The sequence below is a fragment of the Sceloporus occidentalis genome, unplaced genomic scaffold, assembly GCF_023333645.1.
Source record: "Sceloporus occidentalis isolate IW3139 unplaced genomic scaffold, rSceOcc1.0.p SCAF_72, whole genome shotgun sequence".
Lineage (NCBI taxonomy): Eukaryota > Metazoa > Chordata > Lepidosauria > Squamata > Phrynosomatidae > Sceloporus > Sceloporus occidentalis.
This window is the reverse complement of record NW_028317052.1, coordinates 2540048-2554471: the sequence shown is the minus strand read 5'-3', so window position 1 is coordinate 2554471 and position 14424 is coordinate 2540048. Positions and strand designations below refer to the sequence as shown.

The following is a 14424-nucleotide window of genomic DNA, read 5'->3' as shown; positions in this document are numbered from 1 at the left end:
TATCGGCAAAACTTACTTTGTTGCTTTGTTTACTCTCATTTCGTCGTGTGTCCGATGTTCGTGCTTTGGATGTTGGACCTATTTCCTTTTCTCCTGAAGGAGTCATTTTCTCCATTCATAGACGTACGAAAACTTCTTCAACTTCTATTTCTTATCCTTACCTCACCGAGGATCCCAAACTTTGTATCGCTAGATGCCTTCAGACTTACTGTCAGGCCCCCAGCCCCTCATCATGCCCCTTACCGGGGTCTTTGGCTGGACGCCGTGCTCCGTTGCGGGGCGGACTACGTCCTCGTCCTCCGGTGCCTCCCGTGCCGGCAACCACGCGGCAGATCATCCGGCCATCACGGCCGCCAGCGGCAGTTGCTGCGAGGCGCTCCCCCACGCTGTTGCGGCCGCGCACGGCAATTACAGCAAGGCGCGCTCCCGCACAATCCCAATCTCAGGCGCCCTCTGCTGGCCGCCGCACGGTAGTGCAGGGCAGACTAAGTTAACCCCTAATTAACCCCCATGGTGGGGAATACTTATGCTCTGGGGGGGAGGTGTAACACCTGTGAGTCAGTGGGAGGAACCTGGCCTGTAGAATATAAAAACCCAGCTCACCCTTCAGTCTGGGCTTAGTTATTGAGCTTCTAGTGCCTTGTGTTCTGCTCTGTGCGATTCCCCATTTATCCTGCCTTTTTGTGTTTGACCTCCTGGTATTCGACTTCGGCTTGTTTCTCGTTATTGCTCCTTCGCTGCCTGCCCTGACCCGGATTTATCACTCGGACTTTGTATTTGGCTTATTCTTTCCATCTGGTGCTACCCTGCTCTACGCTCCCTACCTTTCCAGCTAGCACCCCGACACTTACCTTGCGGTTACCCGTCCTTTACGTCCAGTATCAGCTTCTCAACTTTTGATTTCTTATTCTAATCCTTTTCTTCCGGTTTCTTCGCCAACATTGGCGAGATGGATTCGTTGGCTTCTCACGCTTGCGGGTATCGATCGTCATTTTGGGGCACATTCTGTCCGAGGGGCAGCGGCCTGGGGTGCTTTCTTCGATGGAGCTTCTCTCTCAGATATTCTTCAAACAGCTGATTGGTCTCGTGCATCCACTTTTAGGTCTTTTTATTTTCGACCATTATCTTCGGTTGTCTTGCCTTTATTGGCCCGACGTTAAAAGTGCAAATATGAGCCTCCTGTTTTGCAATAAAATTACACAATTATTCTAGACTTGATGACCGAATAATTGGAATTTTAATAAAGACAGGAGGCGAATATTTCCCTCCCTCCCACCCCTTTTGATTGATTATTCTTATCGTATATTATGTATGTTTATTGCTACCTGGTGGGATGTTCTCTTTTTCTCATGTTATTTTAATATTCCTTTTGGTATATTGATTATTTTATGCTTATGGCATTCAGATGCTGTCATGTGTCTCCCTTCTTTTTTCAGTGTAAGCCATTATGTGAGGTGTCCAGGTTCCAGTTATTCCTGATTTCTCGGGCTTAACCTTGATGCTCCGATCAAGTTTTCTTCAGAGGGTTACTTACCTGTTTCGTCTTCCGTTCCATGGTTTGCGTACAGCAGAAATAGGAAGAAGGAGGGGCTGCTTCAACGTTTATATTGTTGAACTTTTATATGATTGGTTACCAATGTTCTATTTTTGTCTTTGCTGCTAGGGTGACAGTAAAGAAAGTCTATGCAAATATTCGCCTCCTGTCTTTATTAAAATTCCAATTATTCGGTCATCGAGTCTAGAATAATTGTGTAATGGTAGCAGGACTTTTTTTTGGAATGGAAATGCTGCAATGGAGATAGATTTTGATGGGCCTTTTGGTCTCCACCTTGAAAATTTTAGTGGGGCCCTTCTTTGGGGAGGGTCATAGAACCTCTAGCTCTTGTTTGGGCAGCGGCTTTAGAGAGCATATCCCCACACTGGAAGTGAGGTCCCTCAAATGGAAGATTGTGGATCTGGTTTCCACCGTGGCCCTACCACTTTGGATTTCAGACATTTATATTCATTCAGCAAACAAAAAAAAGTAAGAGTTACCCCATGCTTCAAAAAAACATCAACTGAAGGCTTGGTATGTGTTGACCTAGTGGGTACCATCCACTTTCTTACAGTGGACGAAGCACACAGCTACATTTTTGCACTTAGCCATTAATATTCATTTTACGCTGTTAAGAAATATTATTACCCACGCAATAAACTTTTACCTATCCATACATTTATATATGAGAGCATTTCAGATGATACAAATGATATGAAGCAGGCATCGTCAAACATATGGTCACTATCTCTTCCTAGTAGTGTCTTTCATACAGAACTCATGACTGCAGCATAAGAGCTCAGTCCTATCAGATTTTGCAGATCTATCCGAGACTAAGAGGTTTCCTGTTCGTGTTCTATATCACTGCAATGCCATGTAATTTGCTGTTCCCATCATTTTCCACCCTGTAATTTATAGTGCTTCTCTACCCAGTATGAAGTACAGCAGAATAATATATTGATGATTTGTCTCAGTCTTTACACTGCTGTGACACTTTAACGGCCGGCACATTCACACGCCAAACCTTTGTTTAATCTCTGAACAATCCAGAGTGTATAAAACATTTTATTAAGTCTATTTCAGGAATTAGAAAGCATATGATACTATCACAATTACAATGTTTTACCATAAAAGGTTTGTAAAAGAAAAAAAAATACAGACATGGGAAAATTTCTTTGCTTGACCATTTTTAAAATGTACTATCCCAAAATTTTTCCTGTGTATTGTGTAATTAAATTGAAAGAAGAAATAGATGCTTCATTTTTTTTTGTTTTAATAGCCTCTTTAAAATCATTTGTCTGACCTGTAGATCCATTTCATCTTTATGCGGTAGAGGTAAAAAAATAGGCTTTTCAAAAATAGCCTAGATACATAAATTTACATAGTCTACCAACATACCTGGGACAGTGGGTTTGGCACAGTGTCTCCAGGTTAAGTATTGCTTCCCCAGGTCTCTGAGTTAGTTTCTCCAGACAGGCCATGCTCACTCCCCACCACTTTCTCTTCCAATCCCTGCCCACTTAAGGATGTCTGCCTCTAGCCTCACCACTATACATTGCTAGTTCTGCCTCCACGCACAACTAGCCCAGCCTCTTGTGAAGCCACTACCCCAGAAGAGATACTTTACTATGCATTTTTTAAAAGGGGGGCAGGGACATTTGACTGTCCCTTTAAATGTCCTGCCTAGCTTTAGATGGGGGTACATGTGATGTAATAATAATATACAATAATTTAAATAACCAAAAACAAACAGATCACAAAATAAAAACTACATAAATGGATTTCACGCTGGATTCAGTTATGGTTTTATCTCACATGCGAAAGTTCCTCCTTAAAGGACAGAAACGAATGTGTCTAAAAAAGTACAGAAATCAAAATACGGTATATTTTGAAACTTTTATTCATATAGGTCGCTGCTCCCAGAGGTATTATGCTAAGGAAATCTTTCTCCTCCACTGTGCATGTTCTTTATGCAGAGTGCTGCCATATGACACCATGCACCAACACTCCCCATTAGGCTGCTCTGAAGGGATACTGCATATATGTGCCCAGACCTCCTCATTTTAAAAGGGGCAGCTTCAAAGGAGGTTTCCGATCTCCTCAACCAGTAAATTAACTAGTAAATGACTTAGTGGCTGCTACCCCTCAACCTGCCACCCTAGGACTAGGGTTAGTTGGCTTTGACCAGAATACACCAATGCCTCTCTCTTTCTGGGTGAACACAACATGGTAGTGCTAGTGGTGTAAATGCTAAAGGATCTTCCAGGGCACATGATTTATACATTTTACACATGTATTAGTACTAGTAATTGGACATGTAATATTTAACCCTTATGGATCCAGCTGAAGTATTACTAGATTGTAAGCTTGTTTGAGAATGTTCAAATTGCTATGTTATGCACCATTTACTGCAGCGATGTGGAATATGATGGCGCAGACTAATTCAATAAATAATAATAGTTAGTATTACTAAAATAGTTAGTATTACTATTGACAATTTCCACTTCAAATTATATAAATTGGTAAAACTACAAGGCAAGTGGACAGAGTACGGTTGGGATGAGTTGAGTTTCAGCCACTCACTAGATATTTTAGATCCTAACTCATCATGTTGATATTGTCCCCACCCTTTCCGAAGCACAGAGGTGTTGTATACTGATAAATGAGACGACTGGACTTAAACTTATTCATATTGCATTCCTCTGGCCCTCTTCCCATATCTGCTCACAAGAACAGAACAAAAAGGACGCCGCTCTTCCTGAGTCATAATAAAAAGTAAAATCGCAGATCAGAGTGTGCCTATGGCTGAATAACATATTACTGGAATCTCCCCAACCCTCGTCACAAGGCTGCCTCTGTTTTTAGTGTCTGATTAGCTGCTTCTCCGTCCACTTTCCTTCTAGTGACTGGGGTATAATTAGAACAAAATGCTGCATCACAGCGTGGGATCTGGGCGCAGTGCAGACACGTGGCACTGTGTTCTCTCTTTTTATATATATATATATATATATATTCACTGCATTGCTTCAAGATCCTTCAATTCACACCCTGTTTTATTGCTTTTGCAGCCATTACAACTTACATAAGCTTTGTTGACCCAGCACAATATATAGTGAAATACAATATATAACATTAAAAGCCTTACAGACTTAACCATGCATTGCATCTGCGCCATCTTGCAAGAGAAAGTGGCTGTGCTGCATTTTTAAGAACAGTTTCATCTCACCTAACAACTTATGTTGAATAAGAACGCTTCTCATTGGCTGAAAATACCAAGATACCAATTACAATACAGTTGGGCTGAATGCTGCCCAGTGTGGACAGCTTGTAGCAATACAAAGCAAAAGCTCCAGTCTCATAACCTTTACCTCTATTTAAAAGCCATAGTGGGCTACTTTAAATAAAAGCAATGTACATCAAGCTAAATTCTGGGTGGTCTGGAATATACAGTAAGACATAACAAAGCCGACGGAGGCCAGAATGGGATATAGTGGCCCCTGGCAGAGTGCGGAGCACGGCTAGGCTAAGGCGGCAAATGTGGGCTTTGGGGGAGAAGTTTTAAAGGGCAGTTATTTAATGTTGTGTGATGCAGGGGTAAGAAACCATTTTGTGGTAACCTTACCTGGTGTTGTTTGTCCCACCATCCCTTCCCTTTTTTAATGGGGGTTCTGGGTCGGGTTGTGGCATTTTGTCTCATTTGGAGGGTGGTAGCTTGCCAGGTATCCAAGGGGTTAAAGCAGTGGTATGATCATTGGTGGTAATAACTGGTGGGAGGCTCCGGGCTGGGTGTGATGCTTGGAACCCCATCGGCCTATGTCCTTGGTGTGTGGTATGGTACCTGGATAACATGGCAAACTTGGCTGGGGTAGTTGTGTTGTTATTATTACGTTATTAAGATAAAAAGGTAGCCCACGAGTCGAGGCTACAACTGCCAAACATTTGTTCTCAGCCAAAATATTCCGATGGTGGTAATACTAAATTATCTTTGGGAAAGTAAGCATCATGTTCTTGAGGAGGACCCCTTCTTCCCTAATTCCACAGCTGATTATTAGTGTATTATTATCTTTTATTTATATAGCACCAATAATTTACGCAGCGCTTATTACAATACATATATTCAAGGGGTATGACAAGATGGGAATTGAGATACATTAGGTGGAGAGAGCCTTGCTAAAGAATATTTTCCTTGGCCATGGAGGGCAACAGGAATGTAGTATTTTTGTATTTTTAAAATATAAAATGAGTAGGTTTATACTGAAATGGAAAGGTTATTGCATAATTTTCATAGAAACCATTGCTGTTGTCTTCACAAGGCAAGTTACATATGAGAAGACTGGGCACTTACCATGATAGTGGTGTCATCCGAGGCACTTGCAATGACGTTGTCGTTGTGTGGACACCAATCAATGTCCAGTACGGGAGCTGTATGACCACTGACCGTGGGGTGGTTTTTATCCACACGACCTGTCTGAGTCAGAAAGAAGCAATACTTCAACAACAGTGTAGATTATTCCATTTATTATATTAAACAATTTACCAATTTATTTCTACAGACCTTTACTTTGTACCACCAACAATTAAAAGAACACGTTATAGATGCAAGAACTAAAGCCCTGTCTAGCTTCTCCCACTCTGTACCCAGTGCTCCTCACTTCCTGGCCTTTCCACACCCCGTTGTGGGTAGTTATACCCCTCAGGAGAGTTACCACCACCACCACCTCCCACCTGGCATTGTCCTCTCCCTGCTCCCTTGGTCTTCAGGAGACCATATCTGGGCACATGCAATCCCAGTTTGTATCTTTGAAAAAAACAAAAAATATCGCAATGCCTTTGTGGAATAAGCATAGGCATAAAATAAGGCAGAGCATCAACAGCAAATGGCTGGGAGAGATATAGCAATCAATAATTCAACACCTTTTTACCTTACATGGCAGCTCTGAAAACATGGTTCCATCGGGATATATTTGCAAACAAAGCAACAAATATAAAGGCCTTGTACATTTCAAAATGTATTAATAGATGCTGACATAAACATACTTTAAATTGAATGAGTTCTCAGGTCAGGAAGAAAGTGTCAGTAGATCAACAGCATTAACTGTGCTTCTGTATACTAATACCGAACATGTGGTGCTGCTTAGCTTCCTAAATATTTAGGATGAAATAAAATGTCTTTCCTAACTCTCATGCCAAATAAAAGTCATCATATTGCTTTGAAGATATGTTTTGTCTATCATTCAGATCGCAGCTGGTTGAGTCTTAAATAGATAAAGGATTCTAGGTACAGGGCTCATCTTTCTTTAGCATTGTTTGTTGAGCATTAAAACCTCTCCAACGAGAACAAATTTTCCAACATTGCATTCTATAAAGCTAATTTAAAAAAGGTTATGTCCTACGACACTGATAGGTGCCTAGGTCACTCTTCTTAAACTATACATTTTATACACATACACACTATATGACCAAAAGTATGTGGACCCCCGACCATCACACTTGTTGGACATCTCATTCTAAAACCAATAATATATGGTTGCCCTCTATAACGGTCTCCACTCTTCTAGGAAAGCTAGCTCCCACAAGATTTTTGGAGTGTTTCTGTGGTAATTTAAGCCAAAAGAGTGTTTGTGAGGTCAGGCACTGATGTTCCAGTTCATCCCAAAGGTGTTCAATGGGGTTGAGATCAGGCACTGTGGGGGCCACTCAAGTTTCTTCACCTCAAACTTGTCAAACCATCTCTTTATGGACCTCGCTTTGTGTACGGAGACAACAGTGATGATGTGAGAAAGAGAGAGAGAGAGAGCGAGCAAAAAAACCATAAAAGGCATACCCATTCAGCAAATACCATTCAAGAACACCTACCTAAGGTATACATTTTGGGGATTCCGTTACACTGTATGGTAATATATTGCTTAGCGCCACTACATCAAAGTACCCGAAGTTTGGTACATTCTTGCCCCTCACCTTAATCAAGGCTCAATCTGCCCACACTGGCGCACACTCACTCTCACTACCCCAGTGCAGACCTACTCTATCTTGAAACTCAGAAGCCCCAGACTTTATGGATAAATCAAGGCTGTTGGGAGATATGGAAATACGCTATATATCATACTGAAGGCATAAAAAAACTGGAGATGGAAACGAGTGGCATTAACAGCAAACAAGTTACCTTCTGATGCAGGTATGATTTGTATATTGAGAGGTTTGCATGTCATGTGTGCACGTTACCTTTTTCCTAGTAATTGCACTATATTTCTATGTTTTTCTTTTCATATATGCTGCACGAATGACATTGACGGCTTGCTTGGGATAAATCTATAAATAAATCAGAGAACCTACAACAACAGGGGCAAAGAGGGTCAAACAAATAACAGGACATAAGTGGAAAGAGGAAGACAGAAGTATCACTGGGTACGGAAAAAGGTTTCAGGATGAGGAGGAGGCTGGCCGGGCGGTGTCCTACAAGCTATAAAGTGAACAAAACAAAGTCCAACACTGGAAAAACTGAGTACTTTAATGGCCCTCTGAGCACTTCCTGAGACTTTTCTATTGTGTGATGCATGAGGTCATCCTTATTGGACGCACAGGATAAGAAATGAAGTGCTGCAATCCAAATGCCTGTACAGAGACCCTCAACATTCCTCCCGGGGAAGTGGAATGCAGGAATGAGAGAGAGAGGCAGGAACCCTTTGCACAGGTCAAGGACATTGCCCCAGGTCCGAGGAGTGAACATGTGCTGAATGATATCCCCAGGTAAAGGAAAAGATTTGGAATGAGAGAATGTGGTCATATTGGCTTGCTCTTTGAACCTCTAAATCCCATTTGTTCCAGAACACATTAATCTATCATAAACCATTGACTTTTGGATAAGCACTTGTTGTGTATGTAACAACTAAACCAATAATAAGAGAATTAAACTGATTGAAGATGGATATGACGGCTGATTGGTTTGTCATGACAAAGCAGTCACTAGGGCTTCTGGTTCCTGAGCAGGAACAGAGGTTCCATCCCACCGTGATGTCACATCCACTTCTTTATTCCCATCAGGTGGCTGGTGGGTCGCCCACCTTGCCCCATGGAAGTTATGCTCCTGTGTTATGATTGTTTTTACATATGTTTGGAGCGCTATCGTTGCCAGGGTTTGGTGATGGTAAGTCCACAGTCCTCCACCTACAACTATATCCAACCATGCCCCAAACGACAGCGTCCTGATTTGGGCACCTAAAATGTAGGGGAGATATGACCTACTAATTGAGGGACAATTCAAATGCTCAACTGTGAGCGGGATCATTTTTGTTCCCTTTCCTAAAGGTAGAAAGATACTAAAACCCAGTGCTCTCTCTGTTCATATCAAAATATTTTGGTTGGAAGATGGACAAGCCACCCAACAAGTCAGGAGTCTAACCAACAAAAAAAAGTTAATACATTTATTTTAAGTGCCCAGTGTTCACTTTCCTCATCAATTTTAAAGGTGAGTTTCATGAATTGTACTCTCTAATATGTTAATTGTATAACTGTTATGAGATCTGTCATTTTATTCTTTCTTCTATGTGTTTAATCACAAAACAACACCAAAATCTTTATGAAACCTTTTCATTTCTATGGCAAAAATTACAGATGAGACAAAAATGTACATAGTCAAGGAATTATTTATAGCAATGGTTTTGACATTACACAGGACCAAAATGGTGCTTCTAATACTGCATTTAGCTACAAAATGTTAAATTCAGTGGTTGGAACCGCACCTTTAATTTACAACATTCATACTCTTTAAACTTATACAGAAACAGTGGCAGCCACTTTTGAGTCAATACTTGGGAGAGGAGGTTTTGATATAATGTATTCGGTCTGGTATTTACTGATTGGATTCTTGCAGGGGTGGGCTGGGCCAGGGGGCAATTGCCCCCCCAGGCCGCCCTAAATGTTAATCAGTGAGCAGAAAAGTGAAGGTTTTGTGTTATTTAATCTATTTCAATCTGCATATTTTATTAAAAAGAATTAGTTGTGTTAAATTGTGGCTTCTGGCATCCCGTGTAGGATGACTTTTTTTTAGTGTACTGACGTACTCCCAATCCCATCACATTACATCAACATGGGTTCCAAAATCAGGAAAAGATGGGCATGGATGGATGGATGGTGGGCTGATTCGGTGGCGCAAAGGGCCACTTGACTAGACTTGCCCCCCAGGCTGTGGTGGGCAGCCAACCCTCCCCTGGATTCTTGGGTATGATATATATAGTGTTGTATAAACTGATTGGAGTGTTTGGCATAACGTGTTCATTAGTATTTGCAACTTCATGTAACTTAGTGTGCAATATAAGTCTAATTAGATTTCTACCTAACAAATCATTAACATATTTTACATAACAGATGGGACATGGAAAAAGAAACCTTACTTTGTCCTAATTACCTTTTTAATGGGAAGAGCACACACTTATTGAAAGTAGTGAATTGGACACCATACTCTGTTAAATAGACAATGTGATAAATGATAACCATAGTTTTTCAACAATTTTCACCTTTTATGTGCTTCTACCCCATATTCTTTTGGCATGTTCAGCATTAATAAGTGGGTATTTCAGAGTGTTGTTGTTTTAGAAGGATAAAAATATACCGTATTGATTTATTTAATCCGACGCCAGCTGGCTTGATGTGATTATCTGGAAACAACCCAAGTGTGTATTCACTACACTTTTCTCAAGTTAAAGTTGACCCAGTGGAACGAGTGGAAGGACTTTCACATGAATTTAGTTCCCCGGCCAAGTTCCCACTTAAAATTAACCTTGGCATCACCTAAAAAGCAGTGAATGCCTGGTGATCAGTACTAGTAGGTGATTAGTACGCGTGCTCCCAAATTTTACTCTACTTTAATGTTCACAACTGTTAATTATTTTTCCATTTAATATTAAAAAAATGGTTGCATGGGCATTTGCTAAAATGTTCTAGCTGGAGATGATGCTAAAATCCAAATTTACAAACAATCCTGTAAACTCGGTACTTCAACAAACCACGAGACGGGTGTTATTTTATTATTATTATTTCTTGATTGATTTATATAGCATTATCATATTCGGCAGCCATCAATTAGTGCATAATGTAACTTTAGACTTATAGAAACAAAGGTGAGTAGGGCCCTGCTCAAATGAGCTTAAAATCTTATTGGTATTCCATCACATATAGGGCACCATTTCAGTTTAAACAGGACCTTTATCATGCCAGGCTGAAAAACAGACTATATAGAATACTGTATTATAATTTATAATTATATTATAAGTTATAAATTGTATATCAGGAGTGTAAAGGTAACAAGATAATTAATTAAAAAGCTGCGACAGGGTCCTGGCAATTAGCTCAGATACTTAGAGAATCTGAGGAAAACACTAAAAGTTCCTAGGTATGTTCCAGATAAGCCATATGCAGAAAAAAGCGACTCGTACCAGTATCCAAATGGAATCTCAATACTGTCTTGGATTTAGTTACAAAAGTGGAATCTGGATAATGAAATTTGGAGGAGGCCAAGAGGCCTTCTCTTTTTCCACCCTGCATTCGACCATGAGAGTTAATGTCCTGTTTAATTAGATTATCTTTTTTAATGTATCAGGCTTAATTTAACTTTCTTTTATTTATTTATTGCGGTCGTCACAGTTTCTAAGTTACATAAATATATTGGCCCATTGGATGGCAAGGGCACCGCTAGATCAAAATCTAGTGGGACAGCATCCAGCAACATAGTCTCTTGTTTACAGAACACACGAAAATGTCTTATACTGTGTACACAATGCCAGAAACTCTATTCCTCCAGGCCTTGTGTTATTATATACAAAGCCTTTCTTATTTTCTGTCTCTTGGATGTATCCAAGGAAACCAGGGCAGATGGATGACCATTATATGAAAAATAAGGCCCGCTATTATTATTTTCAGTCTCCAACTCATGAAATTCAATGTGAACAATAACAATTTTATGATGTATTTTACTGTAGAAGCTCGGGTTGAGATGTCCATAGATATGACTTTGGTTTACGGTTTAATGAAAGGTTTTTCAATAAGCCTAGCAGCTGGATAATATTTTTTGATATTAAAACCAAAAATATATTAAAAGGAAAAAGTCAGGCGCATATTTTTGGCTTATTCAGAATTTTGTAAAGCAGCATGACAAAGACTATTCTATTACTGGCCAAACCCAGAATATAGAAGTTAAATCATATGAAATTATGCCCCATAATAGGCCGTGATAGGCCATTGCCATAGAAATGGAAAAGGCTTCTTCTTCTAAATATTGTAATAAGTAGGTGTCCTGGCCCTGTCCTACCTTAATATCCACCCAACGGACCAATAATGCACAAATGAGACCGTTGCTAACAAAATGATAATGTTTAAAATTTCTGTCACTTATTTACATGAGCAAATAATAAAATAAGTTTTCAATGTTAACTTTATTAGCATACATTTCTGTAAGTGGAACAGCATTTTTAAATTATGTCCCCAATAAAACGGTAGCGTTAAATGATGTCTTCCACATTGAACGGTCTGAACCATTCAACATCTAAAGATTCTGAAAATGCAGACATCTCCACATTTTCCTGATGAAGAAGACATTTTCGTTTAATTATAATGCTCATCTTTTTTGTGAAAAGCAGTTAATTGATATTCTACCTAATACACAGTTGTTAAACAGACATTCTAGGGGCCCTTCAAGCTGTGTTCATGGGTCCCTTCACCATGTATGTGCCCTGCTTTAAACCACTGTATTTAAGAATAAGACCCGTAAGAAGTGTGAATTCACATTGTATGTTATAAGCCAGCTTTTCATAAATATCAGGCAGCGATAAGAATAACATACATTACCTGCTGGCCTAGTATTGAATAATTACAGAAGTCATTAGCAGGATACATCATTAGTGCCGGCTTTAAAGAATCCACTTGTGCATCAAGAGAACTGACTAGATAATTTTGTCTTTAATGTCCTTGCTGGAAATTTATTTCTTAGAAATTTAAATATTATTTATTCACTAGTAGGCAAAGTAAAAATGTTATCTGTTAGTGGATAAAGGATACTGGCATGCTTCAAGGGCCAGTTTATCTATATATAGTACACTATTTTGGGATACAGTTTAGCACTGTCTTCAGGGCATGTCAGATTTGCTCACTGTCTGTAAGTGTTGGGTCTACAACTGATACTAAAATAACTTATCGCAACTATTAGGTATATAAGGTAGAGGAAGAATGCGTTCCCATACTAAGTATTTAAACTTACAGTCCTATTCAAATAAAAACATCTGTATTATATAGACATCTACTTTCCACCTAATATTTTGGATATCTTCCTTTGGTGGCTTACCTTGGCTAAAGGTAACACAATAAAGGCACCTCCTCCACTGGATTCTATGATAATGGCCAAAAACTTGGGGTTCACTGCACAGAATGAGCTGTCCCATGTCACCTTTGATATTCGGATGTCTTCGTACATTTGGTCAGCTTTTACTGGCTGTCCAAAAATATGCCTGAATTTGCTCTGGCGCACAACTCTTTTGCTCATTGTGGAAATGCTGTAGAAACAACAGAGGAAGATCCATAAGATACAACATGTATATTAATATCAATTCATTACAAAACAAGAAAAGATAAGTGAACTATTTGGAAATACCAGCATTTATGCATAAATTTGTCTTAAAATATGATCTGATCTTTTTCTAACTTACAATAATGGACAAACATTAACTCATAAATTATTGTATTGTTCCATATTGAATACACAATACACATTCACAGTGTGGATTGGAAATTGGCATGGTCTCCCCAGGCCAAGTTCCGCCGTCAGGAGTTAAATGTCCATAAGAGCGACTCTATTGGTCGCCGACAGGGGCCTCCTCTGCCATCAACCAATGAAGTGCACCAATAGAGTTGCTCGCAGGGCCCTTTAACTCCTGATGTCGAACCTACAGATTTCCGCTTCTGTTAACCCCTGCGATGCCACGTAGATAAATTAGGCTAGATAGGGAAAGGGACCAAGGAGATTAGTAAACAAAAACGAACACTAAGATTCTTTGTGTCGTGTGTCTTCGTGTATGTTTTGCCGCCGCCATGGTAGTTTCTTCGGTATTCAGGCTGAACAACGAAAACGCACCCTTCCTGTTCGTTTTCATGTTCGCCCGAACACGAATGCACAATTCTAATCTTCAACAAGCATCTGCTGATGTGAACTGTACCTCACAAAAAAGGAATCTGAGATGACCTACAATCAAAAACTGAAAAAATTATTCATCAGTTGTTTATAAATGGAGGCAAGGACACAACACAGAATGCTCAATGAAGTAAAAAAGAACCCTGGAATATCAGCTAAAGGCTTGAAGAATCATTAGAACTGGATAGCATCTACACTATATGGACAAAAGTATTGGGGCTTTTATAACATTGCATTCTAAATACATAGACATTAATATGTAGTCGTCCCCCTTTTGCAGCTATAACAGCTTCCATTCTTCTGGGAAGGCTTTACACAAGACATTGGAGTGTTTGTGTGGGAATTTTTGCCCATTCATCCAGTAGAGTATTTGTGAGGTCAGGCACTGATGTTGAACGAGAAGGCCTTCCTCGCAATCTCGGTTCCAGTCCATCCCAAAAGGTGTCCAGTCAAGTTCTTCCATACTATACTCACCCAACCATGTCTCTATGGACCTTGTTTTGTGCGCTGGGACACAGTCATGCTGGAATAGAAAAGGGCCTTTCTCAAACAAAGTTGGAAGCATAGCATTGTCCAAAATGTCTTGGTATGCTGAAATCTACTACAGAATGGTTTCAAAAAAGAAAATTATTTGGAGTGACCCAGTCAGAGCCTAGACCTTAACCCATACAGATGGAATACCCTCAAGAGAGTCGTTCACACCAGAAATCTTAAG

General features: G+C 39.9%; 1 protein-coding gene across 6 annotated transcripts in view; it reads right to left on the bottom strand.

The window, feature by feature from the left end:
- Window positions 1-13064, bottom strand: part of LOC149286086 (coronin-6-like) — a 28475-nt gene extending 15411 nt beyond the window's left edge. For 5 of the 6 annotated variants that reach the window (XM_089494367.1, XM_089494368.1, XM_089494369.1 and 2 more), the window contains exons 1-2: window positions 12867-13064; window positions 5880-6002 (exon numbers count right to left, since the gene is read on the bottom strand). In XM_089494367.1, the coding sequence (XP_089350493.1) occupies window positions 5880-6002; window positions 12867-13064 (321 nt within the window). The remainder of the gene's footprint in view (window positions 1-5879; window positions 6003-12866) is intronic. The other variant, XM_089494371.1, reaches the window with a different exon arrangement.
- Window positions 13065-14424: the final 1360 nt, after the last annotated feature.